The sequence below is a fragment of the Tachysurus fulvidraco genome, chromosome 7 (assembly GCF_022655615.1).
Source record: "Tachysurus fulvidraco isolate hzauxx_2018 chromosome 7, HZAU_PFXX_2.0, whole genome shotgun sequence".
Lineage (NCBI taxonomy): Eukaryota > Metazoa > Chordata > Actinopteri > Siluriformes > Bagridae > Tachysurus > Tachysurus fulvidraco.
The window spans coordinates 24509846-24537318 of record NC_062524.1 but is presented as its reverse complement, the minus strand read 5'-3'; the positions used below and the strand labels follow the sequence as shown (position 1 = coordinate 24537318).

General features: G+C 37.6%; 3 protein-coding genes across 3 annotated transcripts; all 3 read left to right on the top strand.

Annotated features, from left to right (window-relative positions):
* The first annotated feature begins 21203 nt into the window (after positions 1–21203).
* On the top strand, positions 21204–22037 carry LOC113635512 (gamma-crystallin M2-like). Its single transcript, XM_047816460.1, has 3 exons — positions 21204–21323; positions 21404–21649; positions 21756–22037. The coding sequence occupies exons 1-3, from the start codon at positions 21309–21311 to the stop codon at positions 22029–22031; spliced, it is 537 nt and encodes a 178-aa protein (XP_047672416.1). The 5' UTR covers positions 21204–21308; the 3' UTR covers positions 22032–22037.
* Positions 22038–23761: 1724 nt separating this feature from the next.
* On the top strand, positions 23762–24626 carry LOC113635518 (gamma-crystallin M2-like). The gene is made up of 3 exons (XM_027135013.2): positions 23762–23916; positions 24005–24250; positions 24345–24626. The coding sequence occupies exons 1-3, from the start codon at positions 23908–23910 to the stop codon at positions 24618–24620; spliced, it is 531 nt and encodes a 176-aa protein (XP_026990814.2). The 5' UTR covers positions 23762–23907; the 3' UTR covers positions 24621–24626.
* A 1733-nt stretch (positions 24627–26359) lies between these two features.
* Positions 26360–27306, top strand: LOC125145217 (gamma-crystallin M2-like). The gene is made up of 3 exons (XM_047816463.1): positions 26360–26491; positions 26580–26825; positions 26923–27306. The coding sequence occupies exons 1-3, from the start codon at positions 26483–26485 to the stop codon at positions 27196–27198; spliced, it is 531 nt and encodes a 176-aa protein (XP_047672419.1). The 5' UTR covers positions 26360–26482; the 3' UTR covers positions 27199–27306.
* The last annotated feature ends 167 nt before the right edge of the window (positions 27307–27473 follow it).

Genomic DNA, 27473 nt, shown 5'->3' with positions numbered 1-27473 from the left:
GATGCTCAAACGCTAATACAGAAAGTCGATACACTTTGAAAAGGTAGATCTTTGGGTTTCTATTCATTTTATAACAAATAATTAAGTTAGATTTATCCACTTAACAAGACATTCATGCTTCGGGGAAGAAGAAGCTCAAGATTCAAGCATACAGATGAAGATACAGTAGTAGAACTTTAGCCAAAGTTATGAATAATTCTAAAGTATAAAACAGTTAGATCAGGTACAGTATGTCTTATATCTGTGTTGAAAAGTTCTTAAATTTTTAAGATAGCTGATAGTGTTTCTGTGTTTCCCGCTTGAACAGCAAACTCGGTTGAGACAAAGCCGAAAGACCAAAGAAATGGAATTTGTGCCTGTTGTGTCACAATCCACAATGGTGACGGTACTGAAATAGGCTACTCACTCACTCACTCACTCACTCATTTTCTACCGCTTTATCCGAACTACCTACGGGGAGCCTGTGCCTATCTCAGCAATACACCCTGGACGGAGTGTCAACCCATCGCAGGACACACACACACACACACACAACGGACAATTTTCCAGAGATGCCAATCAACCTACCATACATGTCTTTGGACTGGGGGAGGAAACCGGAGTATCCGGAGGAAACCCCAAGGCACGGGGAGAACATGCAAACTCCACACACACAAGGCGGAGGCGGGAATCGAACCCCGACCCTGGAGGTGTGAAGCAAACGTGCTACCCACTAAGCCACCATGCTATGATTTCATTTACAGCATTTAGAAAACACCCTTCTTCAGATAGCTTTTTCCCCCTCAGGCTATCAGACTAATTAACAGCCACAACTAATACACCCTACAGCATACTTTCACTATATGGTATGCCACATACTGCACCTTAACTTCGGACTATCCACACTGGACTATACATTCACACTGCACTAGACACACTGGACTATACATTCACACTGCATTTAATGCCATAATGCATCTGTTACCACTAGATACCATCCGATGCACATCCATGTCACATCGCCTACCATCGCAACCCTTTCAACTGCCAAAAAACATGGCTGCCATGAGCTTCAATTCCCCGCGACCACCAGCACAGCCACGTTCCCAATCACTATCAATTTATTGCCCCTGTTTCCCCCTATTATACACTGTATGTTCCGATACTTTTGCATATTTCAATATTTTTGACTAACCCTGAATTTTTTTTTTTTTTGCCTGAATATTTACTTTTTGTGACTTGTTTTATTTTTTTAACCCTGTGAGTCTGATACGTAGCATCACTGCTAGTATGATTCCTGTGTTAGAGATACAGACAGAGAATTCTGATTTTGGAATAAAACCTTACGTGAAATCTGCAAATCAGTTAGAATCAAGAAAACGTTCTACATATATTGATAGATTACATAAAATGTAATGTTTCTAAACAAAACAGGATTTCCTTCAGGACTTCTACAAAAACACATTTCTAGCCTGAGCTTGATCGATAGATCGATAGCCAGCGTTTTACCCGCTTCAAATGTTATCACTCGATTGAATGGAGGTTATCAGTGGTTATCAGCCCATAGTTATAGCCCAGGGGGGGGCATGTTGAGGCTACTGGTAGGCTCAATCGAGTCATAACATTCGAAGCGGGTGCCAGTATGTACTGATTGGATGGGTAATAAACTATAGTATTAAATTATCGCTTTTAAAATACACCTGCTACAATAGGACAGTGGTGTTTGCTTTTATCATGCTGGAATGTATAGAAAATAATTGTTTCAAACTAATTGTTACACAATTCACTCAGCTGGAACTTGACATTGGCATATGTGTTTTTTTGTCGTATATACATCATACCTACTTACTGTTTTTATTTCAAAGGCTTTGGTCTGTAAAACTTTCCATCTCATGCTGTGTTTTGAGCTGCTGCTTTGAAATGCATGTTGTCTAGTTTTTCTCTGGCAGGTTGACTGGCAGATGATTGTTAAGCACTCAAAAATTTGTAAGGCCGTGTGGCACCGTGTGTTCTCGAGAACCCGTATCAAGTCATATCCGTGGCAGGAAATGACACTCTTTCAGCTCTGGTGCTCATAACGTAGGCTCAGTCAGCTCAGTGAAATCACCAATGTTTAGACACGAATAAATATTTCAGTGCCTGAATAAATATTCACTCTTACTTTAATATCCATTTGCCTTAAGCTACACAATATAATGCCTGCGCTGGGTTTTCGGTTTCCATTCCGGGGGTTGCTATTGACATTATCCTTTGATTGCGATCCAAATCTGGCTTTGATAGAGATTTTCAAAAATCGCTTCTTCTTGCTGTGGCAGCAGTGTTTATGACCTCTGTGAGCTCTAAATTTGAGGAGACGTTAAAAGATTTTTTTTTCTCCTTCCACGGTACTTGAGGTCTGGGCAGTGAAAGTTCAGAAAACTCCCATAAAACTTACAGCAGAAGCTCTGAAGTACATTTCATCTGAACAATCTAGGGATTCTTTTTATAAAATTTGAATGATTCAGTTCCTTTGAAAAGGTATGAGAAGGTTATTTATGGACATGTTGCCAGATCATAGATGCGTATTAAAAGATGTATACAAAAAGTTTAAACAACAAGAAAACGTACGGTTTAGTATGATTTATCTATATTTATCTCTATGTCTTGATTTGTATAAAATCATTGTATTGTGTATATTATTTTATGATATCTTCATTCATAATGTATCTAATTTGACATTTTTTTATTACTTCCTGTCTTGGTTCTGTCTCCTAACATGGTCTAGTAATTTAAATAAATAGATAAATATATATTTATTATGTAAAAATGTGTTTAATAGATCTGTGGGTTTGAAGCTTTTGCCTAAATGATCAATATTACACTAAATCACAAATTTGTACTTTTTTTTTGTTATTCACTGCTTTAATTTAAAATGTTTATTTTTTTTGCTTTATTAAAGCAACACAAACTACCATAAACATATGGCAATATAAATAAGAGAAATCTTTTTAAAAACACTATTATTATTATTATTATTATTATTATTATTATTATTATTATTATTATTATTATTCATGTAAATGTTTTTTTTATAATTTATATATATATATATATATATATATATATATATATATATATATATATATATATATATATATATATATATTAATATATATTTATTAAAGTATATATTGTTATTAGTTATATTATTATTATTATTATTATTATTATTATTATTATCACTGTTATTATTAATAGTAATAATAACAGTGATAATAATAATCATGGTTTTAATAACTTGCTATTAATTTTACATTAATTATATTTTTAATTGCTTGTAATACATTGCAAACCTTTTAATATAATAATAATAATAATAATAATAATAATAATAATAATAATAATAATAATAATAATAATAATAATAATATAGAAGGGAAAAGTTAAGTATTAAATATAACAGTGTCATGTCAATTATTGTTTTTTAATCCAGATCTCACGTTATTAGTTTGAGAAAGACGATAATGTATAGACTGTGTTTCAGTATACTGTGGGAAATGTAAAGGTTAACTTGTAAGTTTGAGGACATTGCACTCAATCATAAATAAGAGATGAACTGAACTTAGGCTAAGAAGTGGAAAATGTACGGAAAGATTTATAAACTGTAGGTTTGTTTGACTATTCGTACAGTGCATATGAATGTGTTATAAATGGGATGTGGTAGTCTAGTGGTGAATTCCAGGTCCATCAAGCTGTCACTGCTGGGCCCACGGGAAAGGCCGTCAATGCAGTCAATGCACTATGTAGGTACTCTGTGTATGTGTGTGTGTGTGTGTGTGTGTGTGTGTGTGTGTGTGTGTGTGTGTGTGTGTGTGTGTGTGTGTGTGTGTGTGTGTGTAGATGCATCAAATGAATAAACACACCCTGAGAGGTGCATAAACAGCCAAAGATATTGAAGGATGAAGTCAAAGGAGTCTTTCTGCAGCCTTCTCTGGTTCTGACCTCAAGGTAACCTCCTTCCTGGAGAGCACACACACACACACACACACAATCTCTCTCTCTCTCTCTCTCTCTCTCTCTTTCTCTCATATATCTGGGTTGCCCATCAAAACCTCCTCTTCTTCACTGTCTGTCTCTCCCCTTTTCTCTCGCCTGAAGTTATCCTATAATTATGGACATGTGTATGGGTGCTTAGGTTACTTTAACGCCCACCCTGTCCATGTCTCACACCTCATGAGGCTACAATTAGATAACAGGCGTTAACATTATGAAGAGGAAATTATGTAGTGAGAAAGAAAGACAAACAAACAAGGACGAGAGATCAACAGAACATAAAGGAGGAGTGAGGATTAAAGCATGAAAGTTAGTCAGAGTTACACCTCCTGTATCAAACACTTTAGTTCCTGTTACAGTATATAATCTACATATTGTTGCTCTGTCCTTATTCTCTATTTTTAGTTCTTTCTGTTTTTTTTTTTCATAAATCATACCGCCTTACAAAATGCTGACATTTCAATAAACGTCAGATTATACATCTGTCTGTTTTTATGTATAAGGATGCGTTTGTCGGTTTATTATTAAGTTTAGATCATGTTGGTGCTGGTGCTACTGTCAGAGCTGCTGTTACAGAAAAATGCATCAACACTTACTTTCTGACCAATCAGAATCGAGAAGAAGTGAAGAAAAAAATTCAAGAAGAATTCGAGTAGAAAAGATAAAAAGAGAAAGGATGTTAAAGTGAGGGGTTTGGGGGGCGGGGGTGAAACAGAAAGAGAGAAAGTGATGGCCATGACAAAAAAGGTGTGATAGAGAAACAAAGAAGAAGAAGAAGAAGAAAGATAATAACCATGATTCAGTAATAATCAATGAAATCATAGGGAACAGCCCAGACATGCTCGCTCCTAAAAGCCCTGGGCATCAGTGAACATGCAGAAACAGAATAAAGCTCTCATGACACGTCGATAGGACATGCGCCACAACTCTGCATAAGATGCTGAGCCCCGGGTTATTAATACCACCCACCTAATAACTAAGAAACCCAATGCACTCGTCTATTTCTCACTCCTTCTAATCTTGCATGTCCTTTAATGTTCCGCGCTGTGGAGTATTGAGTTGATTTATAGCATTTGTGGAGTGTATGTGCTTTGTGAAACATCCACAAATTATGAAACATATTCAGAGTTATAGTAAATAAGATAACCTTTTTTTTCCTTTTTGAAAACGGAGCTGAAATTATAAGGCTGGAGTTAAATACGGTAGATTTAAAAAGTCTATACACCCCTATTTAAGTGACTAGATATAAATATATAGCCGTGCCTAACCACGATTCCTTGTGTCTTGATTAGATCCCAGCTAAAGACATGATGCTGCTGCCACAGTGCACGTACAGTGCTCTTTCATTAGGTGAAAGGTGTCTGTCAGGAGTTATTGGGACAATCTCTGGACAGACCATCGGTGGCAGATGGGAGCGGTGCGTATGGGGGTGTGGGGTATGGGGGGGATTGGGTGTTGGAGCTGGCAAACGGTTTATTTATATATTATAATGTTGGACATGTGGTCGGTATTAGAACACTTGAATGTGCAGCTCAACATAACATGTACTTGTGACCCAATAGGCAGGAAGCCGTGCCATCCAGATTAAATTTTTTGCTATGCCATATTTATGTTATGCTTTTCCATGTCTTTTGTATTGTTTGTGGCCTGATTTGCTTCTGGTGAAATTTCTCTGTCTTGTGTTTGTGATTTTGTGTGATTATATATTACAAAAGATGAACATAAGGATATTTTTGCTTAACCCACTTACACAAGGACACTAATTTGAGCTCAAATGGTTTGAAAATGAAATTTAGTATCTATGTTTAATTTTCCATTGGCATGTTGTGACTCTTTTTATTTAACAGAGTAAAAGTTTCTGCTTCTGCTCTGATCAGCAGAGTCACTGCGCAGTAATTCAGTAATTATGTTTAAGTGGAATTATCATGGCTCTTATAGAAACAGAGACTGGTGTGTGTGTGTGTGTGTGTGTGTGTGTGTGTGTGTGTGTGTGTGTGTGTGTGTGTGTGTATAATCTTGATAAAAGGTGTTTAAACATGTGCGATAGTCATTTGACCAAAAACATTATGGCGTTATTCATTCACGACAAATTAGAAATGTTCATTAAGCACAGGATCATTTTGTGCATCCAATTATTTTGTAAAATAGACTATTTAACAAAGCTCTGGTGTGGAAGACTGCCATAGCCCACTCGTGTGTGTGTGTGTGTGTGTGTGTGTGTGTGTGTGTGTGTGTGGTGTGTGTGTGTTGGGATGTGTTGTGGTGGGTCTCATTCATTCATGCTGGTATAAATGTTTCATTCTTACATCTGGGATCTTCTCTTCCTGTCATGGTGATGTCTGAAGTATCTGTCAGGTCCATGAATGAACAGATAACATTCTAAATTATTTCTGAAGACCGAAATTATTAAGCTTTGCCTTAAAAAAGAAATGAAAGCTGTAAATAAGATTTGAATTAAACAAGCAATTTCTGGATAACCACTCATTAAAGCCATCAAACTAGAAAACTTTACATTTAGTGTCAAAATCATCATGAAGTGAATCAAATTCATCTGGAAAAACTTTCAGCAATGTATATGAATCCAGCAAGACTGAATTTCTATTATCATGCCAACATGCTGTGCTGTCGAGATTAGAGCCAATAAAACACGGCTGCGGTTTTTATACTTCCCATTAAATCGCTATAATAAATTAGGTATAACCAGCTCATCATGCCATCTGTTGACAAAAATAAATAAATAAATAAATAAATAAATAAATAAATAAATAAATTTATTCTAAAGCAGGCAATAAATCTATTAGCACTACAAAGTACCAGAGTACCAGATTATCAATGACAGAAATAAATATTCATTGAGTCTTGATTCAATATCAAACCTACGAAAGGAATACATTGTCAATCATTTGCTAGGTTGATTATCGCTTCATCAGGATAACCTTAACAAAGTGTGTCTAAGATAATTCTTAGCCTTGAGTCTCCCCATCTTATCTCCAGCCCATTCTGACCGTGCTAATATTTTGCACAAACAATTTCTAGTCACAACAATTTCTAGTCACAACAATTACTAGTCACAACAATTTCAAGTCAGAACAATTTCTAATTACAACAATTACTAGTCACAACAATTTCTAGTCACAACAATTTCTAGTCACAACACTTAGTAGTCACAACAATTTGTTCTGTAGTCACAACAATTTGTTCTGTAGTCACAACAATTATTAGTCACAACAATTTATAGTCACAACAATTTATAGTCATAACAATTTATAGTCACAAAAATGACAAACCACAACATTTACAAGTCAAAACAATTACTAGTCACAACAATTTTTATTCACAACAATTTTTATTCACAACAATTACTAGTCACAACAATTTCTAGTCAGAACAATTACTAGTCACAACAATTACTAGTCACAACAATTTGTACTGTAGTCACAACAATTTGTACTGTAGTCACAACAATTACTAGTCACAACAATTTATAGTCACAACAATTTATAGTCACAACAATTTATAGTCACAAAAATTACAAATCACAACATTTACAAGTCACCACCATTTCTAGTCACAACAATTTCTAGTCACAACAATTACTAGTCACAACAATTTCTAATCACAACAATTTCTAGTCACAACAATTTCTAGTCACAACAATTTATAGTCATAACAATTTCTAGTCACAACACTTAGTAGTCACAACAATTTGTACTGTAGTCACAACAATTACTAGTCACAAAAATTTCTAGTCACAACAATTTATAGTCATAACAATTTATAGTCATAACAATTTATAGTCATAACAATTTATAGTCACAAAAATTACAAATCACAACATTTACAAGCCACCACAATTTCTAGTCACAACAATTTCTAGTCACAACAATTACTAGTCACAACAATTTCTAGTCACAACAATTTCTATTCACAACAATTTCTAGTCACAACACTTAGTAGTCACAACAATTTGTACTGTAGTCGCAACAATTACTAGTCACAACAATTTATAGTCACAACAATTTATAGTCACAAAAATTACAAATCACAACATTTACAAGTCACAAAAATTACAAGTCACAACAATTACTAGTCACCACAATTTCTAGTCACAACAATTACTAGTCACAACAATTTTTAGTCACAACAATTACTAGTCACAACAATTACTAGTCACAACAATTTATAGTCACAATAATTACAAATCACAACAGTTACAAGTCACAACAATTACTAGTCACAACAATTTCTAGTCACCACAATTTCTAGTCACCACAATTTCTAGTCACCACAATTTCTAGTCACAACAATTACTAGTCACAACAATTACTAGTCACAACAATTACTAGTCACAACAATTACTAGTCACAACAATTTTTATTCACAACAATTTCTAGTCACAACAATTTCTAGTTACAACAATTAGAGAGATGTGAGTGCAATCAGTAAGCAAGACCATCAGTGCCATGTGGTGGAAGGAGATGGGTGTAACTAGAAGTGACTGATGAGGAGTGAACTGGTTACCAGTAATCTGGTAGAGTTAAACAGACAATGTGGGTGAGTTAGCGTGATCTAATGTTTTTTGGATTTGTTGGGACTCCTGAAATGTTTGTAGATTTTATGTGAGGGTGAACTACAACAATATAATCTGTTGTAAGAGCACTAGCAATGCCTTTCTGTAACATAACGGTAGCAGACATATGTTATCTATTAGTGGAATAATGAACATTCATACAACACTAAGCAAAAACACTAAACACGAATGTTGGATATTTCCTGAGTATACATCCACTATCTTTCATATATATGACCTGAGAAACAATCTTATAGAAAACCAAAGAATAACATTGACTTTGGCCACATGATAAATCGCTGGCTGTGACCACAAGCAGATCATTGCTTAAACATTTGCTAAGTCTTGTTTATCCAATCAACCTAACTAAGACACATATCAGATGGTCACTGCTTCCACTTCTCAAAGTCAAACCAGTTTAGATGCATTGTGTTTGTGATGTACAGAACAATGTATTCAGTGAAATACAACCAACACAATGTTGTGACAAGAACAATTCACCGATACTTTGCACACGTACAGAAGCTATTAGACGTTCCGCTAAGTACTACATAATAATTCTAATGTTAAATATGCTCCAAAGGTCCAACAATAGCCTGAGCTTCATACTGCATTCTGATGGAAGACCTAGTAATGCTGCATGGTTTACAGTAGTGTAGGTATATATGTGTGTGTGTGTGTGTGTGTGTGTGTGTGTGTGTGTGTGTGTGTGTGTGTGTGTGTGTGTAATGACATATCTGCTATGGCTCACTGCTCGAGCAGAGACACAGATGTATCAGCCTCCATTCTTGCATCACACACAACACACATACTGTTATTCATGCACATCACAACCAACAACTCATTCTGTACCCACTGTAATTGCTAACGTGACAAATGCTTTTCTTAGCAGAGAGAAATAACAGACGCACACAACCGTGCTGATGTAAATGGCGCGATATGTAAGTGCAACCCAATTAGCCACCCCCATGGAGCAGTCACATAACTGCATGAATATTTCAGGTGTCAGAACAGAGGGCAGGACAGACTTATAAGGGTAAAAGCAAGGTGTGTGTGTGTGTGTGTGTGTGTGTGTGTGTGTGTGTGTGTGTGTGTGTGTGTGTGTGTAAGTAAAAGCACAAGTTTTTGTTTAAGGCAAGAAACGAAGCATTGAGGTAAGCACAACTGCCTAAAGAAAGACTCCGAACCTCCAGTTTTTGCCTCCTGGCCTGGAACTAATTGGTGCAAGATTATGTTTCTGAGGGATATGATAACCCAAGGCACAACTCTGGCCTGGTGCAGAGAGACAGAGCAAGAGAGAGAGAGAGAGAGAGAGAGAGAGAGAGAGAGAGAGAGAGAGAGAGAGAGAGAGAGAGAGAGAGAGAGAGAGAGAGAGAAGAAGAAGAAGAAGAAGAAGAAGCTTTGCACTTTCACACCAATAAGAATCACTTAATCACGTAATGCTAACACAATGAAAAAACAATTATTTTGAGGAGGTATGAGTTAGCCAGCTTACATTATATTCATTGTATCATAGTTTCTTTGGTCAAAGTGGAAAAAGCAGTATTTTACTTTTTTTAACAAAAAGTTTTGTTCGAATTACAGAAACAAACTAGCAAGAAACATAGCATGCTATCTACAGTAGCTTCAGCTAGTTTATTTGGCTGTTTAAAACGAGCCATCCGTTGTGTGTCTCTGCAGCTTCATAAAGCATAACATTGTGACCACAGGGTCTAGAAAAATAAAGCCAGAGATCAGGAACATTAAATAGTGTTATAAACCCCTGATGATCAAAATCACGCTCTCCAGCAGAGAAAAATAAATGTCGCTGAAGAAACTGTTGTATTTCCATGAAACATCAATTCATCCTCTCAAAGAGTCTCAGCGGTATGCCTCGGAGACATCACAAACACACAGGAGAAGTGTGCACATGAGCTTTTTATTTAGGTTTGGTTAATGATCGCATAAATATTCATTGGACAACAGAGCTCAGGTGTGCTATGTTAGTCATTACGCCTCTACCTCATCCACAAACACCTATGTTCCACCATAGACCTACGACAGACCACGCCCACACCTGCACCATCCTGTTAATGTGCTGTTGTAATTGAGAGAGAGAGAGAGAGAGAGAGAGAGAGAGAGAGAGAGAGAGAGAGAGAGAGGCATACTTGCTCATGTTCTCACATATACTGTAAATGACACCAGAGAGAGAGAATATGAGACAGACAGAGCAGAGGAGTCTTGAAGATAGAGAGCACAAAGGAGCTAAGGAGAAAAATGGAGGAGAAAGAAAGAAAGAGAGAGGGCAGCAACTAGATGGAGCAGTGGAAGAGTGTGACAGAGTTTTCCCTCTCAAACTTGTCTGAAGGCAGAGAGCAGAATTTGAACCACTTCCCTGCTGATAAGTCTGTCAAATCAACCCACCTTATACATGTGCGTACTTGTTATATATCTCTCTCTCTCTCTCTCTCTCTCTCTCTCTCTCTCTCTCTCTCTCTCTCTCTCTCTCTCTCTCTCTCTCTCTCTCTCTGACACACACACACACACTTGCACACACTTCTCCTGCTGTATTCTTAAGCCGAAAGTGACATTATTACTTGTATGTGCGTAGCCCATTAAAATAAGCCTTAAATCCAGAGAAAACATGATCTCTGTGACTTTATCGGCTGCATGGCTCTTGGCACCAACAGTTTCTTGCAAACTCCTGCATTTTTCATACACAATATACTCTAGAATTTACGTAGAATGGTTAAAAAAACAACCAACCAACCTAGAAACAAAACCAATCCATTAGCTACAGTAATTTAAATAATCAGTCTAGCTACAGGACTAAGGAAGCCTCGCATTTTTCCCCAAGATGAAATGACATCATGTTTATTATCAGCTCTAACTTGAGGTGATTAGTAGAGCACTGAAAGGTAAAGGAAGACGTCAGATGTCAAGATGTCACATACTGTAAACATTACAGCACAGTGAAAGTCTTTGGAGGTTGGGGTCTGAGCACAGGCTCTCTGGAGCAGAAAGGGCTTTCCACAAGGTCCCAACAATGGAAGCTTAGCAGTGCTGGGGCTTGAACCATGGTCTTCCAACTGAGTGGTCGCTTGAGCCACCACTGCCCCATCATAAAAGTGCAAACCAACAGAGAATAAATTTGATGAATAATGGAGATGTTTGTAACTAGAAGCGAATTCTGGGAGCTCAGGAGGCATGAAGCGTTTTTGCGATAATTACATCTCCCTGTCATTCATTAAACATCTTCATCAAACACATTAACGCCATTCTTCATAACATGCTAACATTTATTACTGTCCTTTTATTAAGCAAACAGCATTGTAAATAAAAAAGACTTAAAGTAAGGGAAATTAACACATGAATAAATTCATGGCTTTATATCCACACATTTGGGGGCACGGTGGCTTAGTAGTTAGCACGTTCGCCTCACACCTCCAGGGTTGGGGGTTCGATTTTCCCTCTGGAAAATTGTCTGTAGTGTGTGAGTGAATGAGAGTGTGAATGGGTTGGCACTCTGTCTGGGGTGTATCCTGCCTTGTGATGCCCGATGACGCCTGAGACCAGAGAAGTTCGGATAAGCGGTAGAAAACGAATGAATGAATATTCACACATTTGCAACCAATTTTAATGTCGGCGAACTTTCAAGAAATTTCTATAATGAATAAACAGGTACAACAATTAATATTACTATGACATGTCATGGATATATGAATGAACATGGATATATTTCAGCATGATTTTGACAGCACCAGCAGGGAGATGTTTCAGTGCTTCTCTTCACTTCAGCATTGTGGGTGAGTTTCCCAGCCTTTACACTCTTCAGAGTTTAGCTCATCTAATTGCTCATGCTGGCTAAGCAGTCGACAGCTATGTACTGTACGTCGCTCCTTTTCCGAGCACCGTTAAATGAAAATGTCTGAAAGTGGTTACGTTTATAAAGTCGAGTATTCCTCACTTAAAAATGGGTTCACGAACTCCCAGGGAGCGACGGACGCCACTCCTACCTCGTCATTTTAATCTTACATACAGTTTAGCATCACAAGTGCAATTATTTCAATTGGAGATTGGAAATGATCTATTACATATTACATGCATACAAGAAATTTACAGTACTATCCAGCATGTAGCTGTTGTACGTTTCAAAACAGGCAACATGCAGCATGAGGATGAAAAAAGTGTACATGCAAAAAATTATTTTCAGAAGAAACCTTCTAATATCAAAAGTTTGGACACACCTTCCAAAAGTTTGGACACACCACCTTTTCAACAGGACAATGACCCCAAACATACCTCCAGGGTGTGTAAGGGCTATTTGACCATGAAGGAGAGTGATGGGGTGCTGCACCACATGACCCGGCCTCCACAGTCACCGGACCTGAACCCGATCGAGATGGTTTGGGGTGAGCTGGACCACAGAGTGAAGGCAAAAGGGCCAACAAGTGCTAAGCATCTCTGGGAACTCCTTCAAGACTGTTGGAAGACCATTTCAGGTGACGACCTCTTGAAGCTCATCAAGAGAATGCCAAGAGTGTGCAAAGCAGTAATCAAAGCAAAAGGTGGCTACTTTGAAGAACCTAGAATATGACATATTTTCAGTCGTTTCACACTCTTTTGTTATGTACGTATATAATTCCACACGTGTGTTAATTCATAGTTTTGATGCCTTCAGTGTGAATCTACAATTTTCATAGTCATGAAAATAAAGAAAACTCTTTGAATGAGAAGGGGTGTCCAAACTTTTGGTCTGTACTATATCTATATATATATATATATATATATATATATATATATATATATATATATATATATATAATAGATTCTTGTTATAAAGCACCTTAAGCTTATAATCCAAAGAATCCTTTTGCAGGAACATCCAAAAGACATGTTTAGCTATTTACAAACAACTGATCTATTCTTTAATCTTAAATAAAATGTATACATTAATGTGAGAAGTGGTTAAGACTCTGGGCTGAGAATCAGGGTTCGAGCTCAAGCACTGCCAAGGTGCCAATGTTGGGCCCTTGAGAAAGGCCCTTAACCCTCTCTGCTCCACTACCATGCTGTATCACGTCTGACCCTGTGCTCAGACCCCAACCACTAAAGGTTGAGTATGTAAAGAAAGAATTTCACTGTGCTGTAATATATATATGAAATAAATAAAATCTTCTATTCTATATTATGTATCTCATTCTAACCCTTTGTCACAGCTTGAACCTCCTCTGCTATGTTTTCTCATTCCCCAAGGTAACATTTTGGCAATTTGTGTGTTTCCTAAGTAAAAAAAAAAATCATCCATAGCATTATCGGTGACATGTGTCCTCATTTAGAATGGATGAGGGAGGCGGAGGTTGCTGCTACCACCTTAATTGAACAAGAGTCTAGGCGCTGGACGTGGAGAAAGCGTCCTCGCACAGCTATGTACAAATGGAGAGTTAAGCAGGGCCTGGCCGAATGTTTTCAGTCGATTTCCGGTGCCTCGTTTGTCAGCAGGAACATTTGTCAACAGCTATATTGATTTAGCAATATGGCAGAGATTGGCTGGGAGTTAGAGCACTGTAAATCAGGTTACAAATCAAGACAGCTGCGACACGGTGGAGTGCACACCGCTTCGAACGCTCTCTCGGAGACGAAGGTTAAACGTTAGCACGTAATAAGGAGAGACTTTGGGAATCACATGGCTCTTGGAGTTCATTTAAAAATCATTGGACGAACTAAAATATATATATATATAAAAAAAACAAAAAACCAAGCTGAACGTGTGTGTCGTTGCTTGTGGGTTTGGAACGGAAAAGAAAATTGTTGACGTGTTAAAGTCACATCATGTAAACACACATTTCTTTGGGGAAATAATTTAAAAGTTGACACAAGTTAAAACTTTTGTGTATGTGTGGGTTTGCTGATGCGCTCGCAATTGTATGTGTGTGTATGTTTGTGTGTGTGCTGAAGGCGAAAGACCAATTATATCTGGCATGAGCCTGACAGAATTCACCTGAAAGAGAAAAAGCACACCTACTCGCCATCTGAGACGACTTTGAGCGGCACGATCAGACGCTCGAACCGTACACACGCTTGCACACTTCACAGGAGCCTCTTTTTAGTACACAGATATCATAACAAGCACACACATATAAACACATCCGTGATCAGTTACTATAGGGTAGCTGCTGTCGGCGTGAGAGCTTCTCCCATAATACTGCCTCGGTTTCTCGCTGCTGTTGAAAAAGTTAATAATGTGAACGACATACCTCCAACAAAACAACCCATGTCCACTGACTCAATAGTAAAACAGTCATTGATGTTATGGCCTTTTTTTGCCAGTTTGCATGTAAAAGGCAATGTGGTTGGGATGATGATAATTACTCACTCACTCATTTTCTACCGCTTATCCGAACTTCTCGGGTCACGGGGAGCCTGTGCCTATCTCAGGCGTCATCGGGCATCGAGGCACTATACACCCTGGACGGAGTGCCAACCCATCACAGGGCACACACACACTCTCATTCACTTACACACTCACACACTACGGACAATTTTCCAGAGATGCCAATCAACCTACCATGCATGTCTTTGGACCGGAGGAGGAAACCGGAGTACCCGGAGGAAACCCCCGAGGCACGGGGAGAACATGCAAACTTCACACACACAAGGCGGAGGTGGGAATCGAACCCCCAACCCTGGAGGTGTGACGCAAACGTGCCACTGTGCCCCCGGGAAGACAGAAACATTTGTGTAAAAAAAAAAAAATGCACTGTTTTTGAACCCCAATAGTAAGCTTGATAAAAACAAAAAATACTTATGAAACACCATCATTTTTATATAAATTTTAATAACTTAACCACCGCTATGGAGTGTGACATGATAAAGAAATTCAATGCTTATCGTGGCCACAACAAAACAGGCACAAATTTCAAAACACAACAATTTTGGTCTCTTGTAGAATGGGATAACTTTTTTTCTTTTAATTAAAGAGGTTTGCTTCTGTGATTTGATACACTGCCTTTCTGCTGAAGATCAAGTATGAAATATAGCAACGTTATACTTAGCATTAATAAATTGTTCTAACTGAGGGAAAAGTCCTATAGCTGGTGCAGCTGTATTTGTTTGCATCTGTAAATTTGATAAATCCAACTTAATCTGATGTGTTTGTGATACAGATGAAATGTATATAAATATTATTTTATTTCTAACAAAAGTTCCTTCAGAAATTGTGACACAGAGCCGTAGTCAAAGCCGGCGTTGTCAAGTCCGAGAGCAGGATTAGTCAAGATCAAGGCAAGATTCAAGAGTCAAGAGAATGAGGTGAAGTCAAGTGTGAGTCCAAATGAAAGTGAGTCAAGACTGATAGCAAAAAAAATATCAAATCCTTTTCAAGACTTAGCCTTTACTCCAATTTCATCTCCACCACAATAACATTTGAAATTCTTTTGACGAATCAAAATCAATAGAGAAAATATCTCCAGACCGGATTGTAATTGTAAACGACTTCACCAAAATAAACCGAGTTTCAGTTTTGAAACCAAATTTGCACCAAATAGGGGGGCACGGTGGCTTAGTGGTTAGCACGTTCGCCTCACACCTACAGGGTTGGGGGTTCGATTCCCACCTCCGCCTTGTGTGTGTGGAGCTTGCATGTTCTCCCCGTGCCTCGGGGGTTTCATCCGGGTACTCCGGTTTCCTCCACCGGTCCAAAGACATGCATGGTAGGTTGATTGGCATCTCTGAAAAATTGTCCGTAGTGTGTGTGTGTGTGTGTGAGTGAATGAGTGTGTGTGTGTGCCCTGCGATGGGTTGGCACTCCGTCCAGGGTGTATCTTGCCTCGATGCCCGTGACCCGAGAATTTCGAATAAGCGGTAGAAAATGAATGAATGAATGAATGAAAGTTGCACCAAATCTTATTTTCAAGTGCTACAAAGTGAAACCCACATGACAGAAACATAGAGCCTTTCTGAGGCGACGTCATGTTCTCGAGTGCTTGGGTATGATGTACATCCTGAGGAAGTCCTACAGCATCGCAGGCACAAAAAAAAAAGACATTGTTTTATTTCACAAACTGTAAAAAAAAGGCAGAAAGCAGAAAGATTTAGGCAAATATTAAGAAACCGTGACTTCTCGTAGCTATTTCAGTGTAGAACTCATGCGTTTAATATATCTATACATAACCAACACAGACACCGTTTGCAGACGATTACAGTCGTATTTTAATCAGATCCTGTACTCCATGCTGCAAAAAACATATTCAGCTCCAAGCATAGGATGCTATGATCTATTTCTAGCCAGAGAAAAAGGTGCTTTGCATGATGACATTCTTGTGTAACACAAAACATATTCCACTCTGGATGCCGCTTGTGTAGGAACGTGTCCTAGCCTTCTGGAATACACAGATGAGCACGCCTTATTCCATACTATTCAAAACTTACACAGATAAATAAAGCAAAGGATAAAAGAAGTGTACTTTATTTACTTTTACTTTAGAGTGAAGAATATTTGGGGAAAAAAACGTGTTCAATGGGGGTTTTTTTGTTTGGTTTTTTTCATCCTCAGGGTGTGTGTTATGTAAGACAAAAGACAGTTCTAAATCCCACAGCTGTCATGCTTTGCATTAAAAATAAAATCCTGTTTTGGACTGTTTTCTGATATTATGTAAGGAGCATTTCATCCTCTTGCACAGCATTCAAATAAAACTTTTGTTTGCTATCACGCTATTTTTATTCCTATCCAATATATTGCATGTGGTGCCTAAGTTTCTGGAGGCGGAGGCGGAGGTGGAGGCGGTCGGCGTGGTGCTGCTGTTTGGTGTGTATTATTTTTCCATTAAAGAAAGAGAAGTCGATCCAAAAGACACACGAGCTAACAGACGAGAAATGCTCTCTACACGAGCCTTAAATACACAAACCTGACAATTTAGTCACGTTTACTGCTAAAAATCTCCATGCACGACATTAAGCGCGCACGCACACACGCACACGCGCCTTCCTTATCCGCTAAGCGTGTGTTTTATTGATCTAAAGGGAAGGATAATAAATTTACACCAGGATCAGCTGTGATGCATTAGCAACTAGGAGTCAAGGCTTGTGCTTCTGACCTTACACACACACACACACACACACACACACACACACACACACACACACACACACACACACAGCCTTTATTGAATCCTAGCAGGAACAGGTTCTTCTCTAGCAGTTCCTGAGGGAATGCAGTGATTATCTTTAAGTCTCTCGGTGTCACAGACTGCTGCCTTTCATCCTCTCTCTTAACACTCGTGTGTCTCCACATGAAGACAGATGAGTGTGTTAAAACGCACAGTCGGACCACCTCGAGGGGAAAAAGCGCTGCTCGGGGAACAGCTTAACTCACTTAACGCTCGACCTTGGTCATTATAGAGCTAGTGGAAAAACTGGTCTCACATCTGAGAAGCTTCTTTCAAGATTTTTTATTTTTTTTTGCTATGTCAGTACACCATAACACACACACACACACACACACACACACACACACACACACACACACACACACACACACACACACACACACACAGTCAGAATGTTAACACTTATACAGCAGTATTTTTTCTTTCAGTGTCCATGAATGAATTCTAAGGCTGATATGTGTATCTGTCTATCCTTGTTAAGTTGTTTTAGTATATCTGGAGCCGGATGATGCTGATTTGTTGTTGTTCATCTCACTCAAATTCAGCTTACAGGATGCTCTGGGCTGTTTACTGACACTGGAATACAGAACGGATGATAGAAGGCCTCCGAAAATGCCCTGGATAGTCTGACAAAACGAGTCAAAATTATGACTAAACCTAAATATGCGGATGTGGGAATCTGTCCTGGTGTAAATAAATATGGACATATTGTTCTTCTAGTATTTACTTTCCTCAGTACAAATGATGAGGATTTCATTCAAATGAGAGATATTATTGGATTTGGATTTTGGACGTAATGGATATAATATAGTTTCGATTAGTAAAACATCCAATATTGTGAACAAAGCAGCTTTACAGAAATATAGATGGAGATTTAAATCCTTAATAAGCAGGCCAGAGGAAATGAAAAACTCCTGCGATGAAGAAGAACCAGCCTCATAAATAAGGGAAACCATCCTTTTCTGCAGGACAATAAATAGCGAGGACGGAGTTTAATGAGATTAAAAACTCGAGAGTGTTAATATTCTGTACTAGGATAATGAGTCCTGGGATTAGTCAAGTCAAGTCAAGTCAAGTCAAGAAGCTTTTATTGTCATTTCAACCATATATAGCTGTTGCAGTACACAGTGAAATGAGACAACGTTTCTCCAGGATCATGGGGCTACATAAAACAAAGACAGGGCTAGGACTTATTAAGCCTAGCCATATAATGTGCAACCGTGCAACCTGGTGCAAACAGTGCAGGACAAGACAGACAAGACAGTGCAGACATAAAGTTACAAGACAATACAAAAAGTACCAAAAATACAATACACAAAAGACGATAAACAGTAACAGAAACAGCGCCGACCGACCTGTATATACTGTACAGTATGTTCAAACAATATTTTGTGCAGTAACATTAGAAAGAACACAGTTTCTTAGCAGCAGGTCCTTGGGATAATATATAGTATTGTGCAAAAAAACAGCAAATGACTGAAATATTGTATAGTATGTGTGCGAAATGGCTGAGATACTGTACAATATGTGCAAAAACAGCTGAAATGTTGGACAGTTTGTGCAAAAACAGGGTGTTATTAAGGGTTCCAGGAGCAGCTCTTAGGTACGAATCTAACAGTATTCAAATTATTCACAGAAACAAGGGTGAGTCAAATCAAGGTCAACTCAGAGACATTTTCTTGTCATTTCAACCATATATATACAATCGGTGGAGTAGAGAACGTTCCTACAGGAACAGAAATAAACAGAACTACAAGATACGACAGAGTCTTCACTTGATTCTTAGTAAATTGAATCTATATGGAAAGGAAAATGAGCCAAATATGAAAAGTCCACGCTGAAGTCAAGAGAGAGGAAAGAGCGAAGCGTACATAAACCGTACATGAGCCCCATGTACCACTTTTATTGCAATGCAGCCGAGCTACTGTAGGAATTGTTAAGCCATCACATTTCATTTTTCCTCTCACTGATTTCACTTTTCACTATTACTCTTTTATTACCGACCGAACAGTCGTGTGATTTACACACAAACAGAGCTATTTCCTTTGAGCGAAAATGGCTCAATAAATATGTGCTCAATGCGGAAGAAGCCCTTAAGTGTCTTTTTTATTACATGAAACTGTGAATTCATGGGTAATAAACAAAAATCTAACACAGTCCTATAATATCGATCGCTATAACACACGTTGAGACGAATACCTACTTTATTAGCAATCATGATATGTATTTTTTATCATATAATCCTTTATTCGATAAGCACTAGAAGGATAAAAATGTATGGATTTACTTTTACGGACTTAGCATCAAATTTTATGTCAGTAATTAGGTGTGTAAGAAGTATATTACAATAGCAGGTCTTCTGTGTTGATGTGTTGTGTAAGTAAGTGTGGTATTGTGTATCATGACTAGAGAAATGGATTTGTATTCCTATTATTGGTTTCATTATAGAATAAGGGGCACGGTGGCTTAGTGGTTAGCACGTTCGCCTCACACCTCCAGGTTTGGGGGTTCGATTCCCACCTCCGCCTCGTGTGTGTGGAGTTTGCATGTTCTCCCCGTGCCTCGGGGGTTTCCTCCGGGTACTCCGGTTTCCTCCCCCGTCCAAAGACATGCATGGTAGGTTGATTGGAATCTCTGGAAAGTTGTCCGTAGTGTGTGAGTGTGTGAGTGAATGAGAGTGTGTGTGTGCCCTGCGATGGGTTGGCACTCCGTCCAGGGTGTATCCTGCCTCGATGCCTGATGACGCCTGAGATAGGCTCCCCGTAACCCGAGTAGTTCAGATAAGCGGTAGAAAATGAATGTTTTTTTTTCTTTACATCTCATGGTAAATACCAGAGAATGCACCTTAAGGATGCACCGATAGAGGTGATATCTAGTGAGGTGGAAAAAAGTTCTTCGGGATTGCGCTCTCTCACGTCATGTGGTGCTTATTTTATCTTCATGGAGAGAAAGCTACAGTATGTCCAAAGAAATACTGAGAAATCTTCAACCCTCAGCAGTCAACACCGAAAGTTTCAACAATACCAATCCGCCAGATAATATATAAGTTGTTGATTGCTCGTCTGTTTTGTTATAAACGTGTGCTAATCAAACAGTGTTAATCAAACTATTAAAGATTCTCCAGCATTGTTTAAGGTGATAACAGAGTTAATGAAAAAAAGGAAGTGCAGTTATAGTCAGTTTTTTTAGTGAAACAATAGCTGTGAACAAAGCTACACAATGCGGTAGGGGGTAAATAGCCTTTCTGCACAATGCCAACTTCATGTCATTATTTCTTCATGGGTGTTTCAAAACGGCACGTAATCATTAGCATTAAAGCCAGGGGGAAAAAGCTCAGTATCAGCTCTATATTTGAAAGTATAATAAGTATTTCCAGCATGTAAAGACCAACAAAATACCTTTTTACCTGAAAATGTAAAGAAAGCTCTTCAACTTTCTATGGGCCTCTGGGCTGTTCTCCGTTGCTTGGTCAGGAGTTTTTATAATCCTTTAGTCCTGGTCAGGTATAAATGCAAGTGTTAAAGCAGAGAGGATGACAGTTCACCAGTTTGAAACAGCTTGAACAAACCAAACCAGTCACAATGAGCATGGGCAAGGTAAGTTTTAAAGATGAACCTTTTTTAATGCAACATGATTGATTTGGATTAACTCACTGTGACCTTCTTCACCCAAACAGGTTATCTTCTATGAGGACAGGAACTTCATGGGGCGCTCCTGGGAGTGCACCGGTGATTGTGCCGATATGCACTCTTACATGAGTCGCTGTCACTCCTGCAGGGTGGAGAGCGGATGCTGGATGGTCTACGACCGCAACAACTACATGGGAAACCAGTATTTCATGAGGAGGGGCGAGTACCCTGACTACATGAGCATGTGGGGCTGGGGCAACAACTGCATCAGGTCCTGCCGCATGATCCCCATGGTACGCTATTAGACATACAGTAACATCATTTTTACGATACATACGGTATATCCCTGTATGTGTGTTTGCCCCAAATATGACAGTGTTTGTGCTCTTCCCCAAACAGTACAGAGGATCCTACAGAATGAGGCTCTACGAGAGGGACAACTTCATGGGTCAGATGATGGAGGCGACGGATGACTGTGATTCCTTCATGGATCGCTACCACTGGTCCAACGGCTGCATGTCCTGCCACGTGATGGACGGCCACTGGCTCATGTATGAGTATCCACACTACAGAGGCAGGATGTGGTACTTCAGGCCCGGAGAGTACAGGAACTTCAGAGACTACGGTGGCATGAGGTTCATGAGCATGAGGCGCATCATGGACTCCTGGTATTAGAAACAATCTAAACAAAAGTGAAAATAAAGATATTTTGAGTAAAATCCAACAGTGTTTTCTTTCCTTCCAGCAATAAAGACAGTTTCAGAGATCTGAAAATATAATTTTGGAAGAAATATTCCTCAAAACGCAACTTAAATAAAATATTCACAAAAAATAAATATAAAATATATTTTCAGTGCATTTCTTAAACGTTGAAAAAAAATGTATACATATCTTACCAATCCTAATCCAATCCAGACACTTCAATTAAAATATATTTTGTACTTTTAAACCAATGATATTCAAGCATGCAAACCTACCAACAAACATCATTAAACTTTATAAGCTTTCTGTTTTTGTGTTATCACTCCTACTATAATAACAATGCTAATTTTTACTAGCACCTATATGGGATTTTAATATTATTGGTTAGCAACAAGCTAACATTAAATTAGCCAGTTGGTTTTTAACATGATTAATAAGCTAGATGTTTGACGTAAAACATTAGCCTTTTAACTCATATAATAACATAATTTAACATTCAATATCCTGTAAATAAGTTCCTTTTAAATCAAAGGAAATGACAAAGATGGAAGATATCTGGCGTAAGAGCATTTGAAACATACACATTATTAAAAGAATAAATGTAGTTTTACTGTTATTATATTTTTAAAAACTGGCAAAAATAGAAGTTTGAGAAATCTACATTAGATTAATAAGACAAATAGATGAACTGAAACCTGAAATACATTTGAAAAACATGCATTTATACTTAAAAAAATTGTATAAATACGTTTGCCACAAGAGATTTGTGTTTTTGCCACAATGTACATGTCTGCTAGAGCTCATTCACATACAGCGTTAACTAACAAATACTTTAACGTTATATAGAGTTAAGATCAAGTTGGGATATCAATACTGTATGTAGCTAATTTTGTAATTAGCAAATGCTGAAGAAAAAAATGACTCAAAAAAGCACAAATGGAAAATAAAAATAAAAAAGTAATTGCGGGACGTAAGAGCCGAACGTGTGCAGATAAAACTTTACTTATAGAATTTATATAGAACGCTGACTATGGTTGAAAAATACGCAACTTATTTTATGTATATTTTATTATTGTCAAAAAGATGTCACCAATTGTACATGTTGACCCGGAAAACTATTTAATTACAGAAGAAATTAGACTAAATGCAAAAATTTTTGTCTTTAAATCTGCTGTCAATACTTTTGGCTGCTGTTTTTAAGTACAAAAATCTAAATGTACACAATTGTGCAAATCTTTAAAAAAAAAGGAAAAAAGTATTTATTTTGCAATTATTGCAATATTAATAAAATAGTGATTAATAAAATGTTGGACTTTTATTCTATCAATAGTAAAATTTCTTTGCTGTTGCATTACAATAAAGATTTATATCTAATACTGACAAATTATACTTACAGTAATATAAAATGTAAATTAGTGAAAAGAAATTTCTAAATTTTTTTTTTTTTGTTGATTCTTATTTTATAGTTTAGCACCTGGTAAATTACTGTAAAATTAAAGGAATTGTTTGTTTTTGTTTCGATTTTCCTATAGCTTAATTATTATAATTGTTACAGTTTATTACATGTTATTTGTCCACAGAGCAAATTACTGCAATCTAACAGATTTCTACTGCCATTTCTGCTGCCAGTCTTTAAACTGTTGTTTTCATTATTTTTAATATTTTAGCAAAATAACAGCTTTCTGCTGGTCACTCAGCTTTCTGTGGACTAACTGTGTTGTGCTTGCTCAGGAGTTTCCACAATAGGAGTTTTGTGTTCTTTAGTCTTTTTCAGGTATATATACAAGTGTTAAAGCAGAGAGGATGTCAGTTCACCAGTTGGGAACAGCTTGAACAAACCAAACCAGCTATGGGCAAGGTAACATTATTTTAGTAAAGATTATAATGCTAGTGTTTTTGCTTGGACACATTCAGCTATCTCACTGTGACCTTCTTCACCCAAACAGGTTATCTTCTATGAGGACAGGAACTTCATGGGGCGCTCCTGGGAGTGCACCGGTGATTGTGCCGATATGCACTCTTACATGAGCCGCTGTCACTCCTGCAGGGTGGAGAGCGGATGCTGGATGGTCTACGACCGCAACAACTACATGGGAAACCAGTATTTCATGAGGAGGGGCGAGTACCCTGACTACATGAGCATGTGGGGCTGGGGCAACAACTGCATCAGGTCCTGCCGCATGATCCCCATGGTACGCTATTAGACATAACATCCCTTTTACGATACATATATCCCAGTAGGTGTGTTTGGCAAAAATGACAGTGTTTGTGCTCTTCCCCAAACAGTACAGAGGATCCTACAGAATGAGGCTCTACGAGAGGGACAACTTCATGGGTCAGATGATGGAGGCGACGGATGACTGTGATTCCTTCATGGATCGCTACCATTGGTCCAACGGCTGCATGTCCTGCCACGTGATGGACGGCCACTGGCTCATGTATGAGTATCCACACTACAGAGGCAGGATGTGGTACTTCAGGCCCGGAGAGTACAGGAACTTCAGGGACTACGGTGGCATGAGGTTCATGAGCATGAGGCGCATCATGGACTCCTGGTATTAGAAACAAACTGAACAAAAGTGAAAATAAAGATATTTTGAGTAAAATCCAACAGTGTTTTCTTTCCTTCCAGCAATAAAGACAGTTTCAGAGATCTGAAAATATAATTTTGGAAGAAATATTCCTCAAAACGCAACTTAAATAAAATATTCACAAAAAATAAATATAAAATATATTTTCAGTGCATTTCTTAAACGTTGAAAAAAAATGTATACATATCTTACCAATCCTAATCCAATCCAGACACTTCAATTAAAATATATTTTGTACTTTTAAACCAATGATATTCAAGCATGCAAACCTACCAACAAACATCATTAAACTTTATAAGCTTTCCGTTTTTGTATTATCACTCCTACTATAATAACAATGCTAATTTTTACTAGCACCTATATGGGATTTTAATATTATTGGTTAGCAACAAGCTAACATTAAATTAGCCAGTTGGTTTTTAACATGATTAATAAGCTAGATGTTTGACGTAAAACATTAGCCTTTTAACTCATACATTAACATAATTTAACATTCAATCTCCTGTAAATAAGTTCCTTTTAAATCAAAGGAAATGACAAAGATGGAAGATATCTGGCGTAAGAGCATTTGAAACATACACATTATTAAAAGAATAAATGTAGTTTTACTGTTATTATATTTTTAAAAACTGGCAAAAATAGAAGTTTGAGAAATCTACATTAGATTAATAAGACAAATAGATGAACTGAAACCTGAAATACATTTGAAAAACATGCATTTATACTTAAAAAAATTGTATAAATACGTTTGCCACAAGAGATTTGTGTTTTTGCCACAATGTACATGTCTGCTAGAGCTCATTCACATATAGCGTTAACTAACAAATACTTTAACGTTATATAGAGTTAAGATCAAGTTGGGATATCAATACTGTATGTAGCTAATTTTGTAATGAGCAAATGCTGAAGAAAAAAATGACTCAAAAAAGCACAAATGGAAAATAAAAATAAAAAAGTAATTGTGTGACGTAAGAGCCGAAATTGTGCAGATAAAACTTTACTTATAGAATTTATATAGAACGCTGACTATGGTTGAAAAATACGCAACTTATTTTATGTATATTTTATTATTGTCAAAAAGATGTCACCAATTGTACATGTTGACCCGGAAAACTATTTAATTACAGAAGAAATTAGACTAAATGCAAAAATTTTTGTCTTTAAATCTGCTGTCAATACTTTTGGCTGCTGTTTTTAAGTACAACAACTCTACTGTAAATGTACACAATTGTGCAAATCTTTAAAAAAAAGAAGGAAAAAAGTATTTATTTTGCAATTATTGCAATATTAATAAAATAGTGATTAATAAAATGTTGGACTTTTATTCTATCAATAGTAAAATTTCTTTGCTGTTGCATTACAATAAAGATTTATATCTAATTCTGACAAATTATACTTAATATAAAATTTAAATTATTTAAAATAAATGTCTAAATTATGTTTTTTTTTTTTTGATTCTTATTTTACAGTTTAGCACCTGGTAAATTACTGTAAAATTAAAGGAATTGTTTGTTTTTAATTATTATAATTGTTACAGTTTATTATATGTTATTTGTCCACAGAGCAAATTACTGCAATCTAACAGATTTCTACTGCCATTTCTGCTGCCAGTCTTTAAACTGTTGTTTTCATGATTTTTAATATTTTAGTAAAATAACAGCTTTCTGCTGGTCACTCAGCTTTCTGTGGATTAACACTGTGTTGTGCTTGCTCAGGAGTTTCCACAATAGGAGTTTTGTGTTCTTTAGTCTTTTTCAGGTATATATACAAGTGTTAAAGCAGAGAGGATGTCAGTTCACCAGTTGGGAACAGCTTGAACAAACCAAACCAGCTATGGGCAAGGTAACATTATTTTAGTAAAGATTATAATGCTAGTGTTTTTGCTTGGACACATTCAGCTATCTCACTGTAATCTGCTTTATCCAAACAGGTTATCTTCTATGAGGACAGGAACTTCATGGGGCGCTCCTGGGAGTGCACCGGTGATTGTGCCGATATGCACTCTTACATGAGCCGCTGTCACTCCTGCAGGGTGGAGAGCGGATGCTGGATGGTCTATGACCGCAACAACTACATGGGAAACCAGTATTTCATGAGGAGGGGCGAGTACGCTGACTACATGAGCATGTGGGGCTGGGGCAACAACTGCATCAGGTCCTGCCGCATGATCCCCATGGTACGCTATTAGACATAACATCCCTTTTATGATACATTTATCCCAGTAGGTGTGTTTGCACCAAAAAATGACAGTGTTTGTCCTCTTCCCCAAACAGTACAGAGGATCTTACAGAATGAGGCTCTATGAGAGGGACAACTTCATGGGTCAGATGATGGAGGCGACGGATGACTGTGATTCCTTCATGGATCGCTACCACTGGTCCAGCGGCTGCATGTCCTGCAACGTGATGGACGGCCACTGGCTCATGTATGAGTATCCACACTACAGAGGCAGGATGTGGTACTTCAGGCCCGGAGAGTACAGGAACTTCAGGGACTACGGTGGCATGAGGTTCATGAGCATGAGGCGCATCATGGACTCCTGGTATTAGAAACAAACTGAACTAAAGTGAAAATAAAGATATTTTGAGTAAAATCCAGAAAAGTGTATCATTGCTCTATTTGCTCAACCTCTCAAACAGCACCACAAAGATAGCTGATTACAATCTGATTTCTGCTTATGTCTGCCTGGAGATTGGAAACAAATGTTAACCATCACAAGACATGTCACAGACCAGATAAAACACTAATACACACAATAGGATTAAATTAAAATAAACATTTGGTTTAATGGACAATTTATGTTTTAGATGAACTCCTCCAATTT

Coding starts and splice junctions, on each gene's coding strand:
- LOC113635512 (XM_047816460.1), top strand. Junction 21,650..21,755: donor CCTGCCGCATGATCCCCATG/GTACGCTATTAG, acceptor TTCCCCAAACAG/TACAGAGGATCCTACAGAAT.
- LOC113635518 (XM_027135013.2), top strand. Junction 24,251..24,344: donor CCTGCCGCATGATCCCCATG/GTACGCTATTAG, acceptor TTCCCCAAACAG/TACAGAGGATCCTACAGAAT.
- LOC125145217 (XM_047816463.1), top strand. Junction 26,826..26,922: donor CCTGCCGCATGATCCCCATG/GTACGCTATTAG, acceptor TTCCCCAAACAG/TACAGAGGATCTTACAGAAT.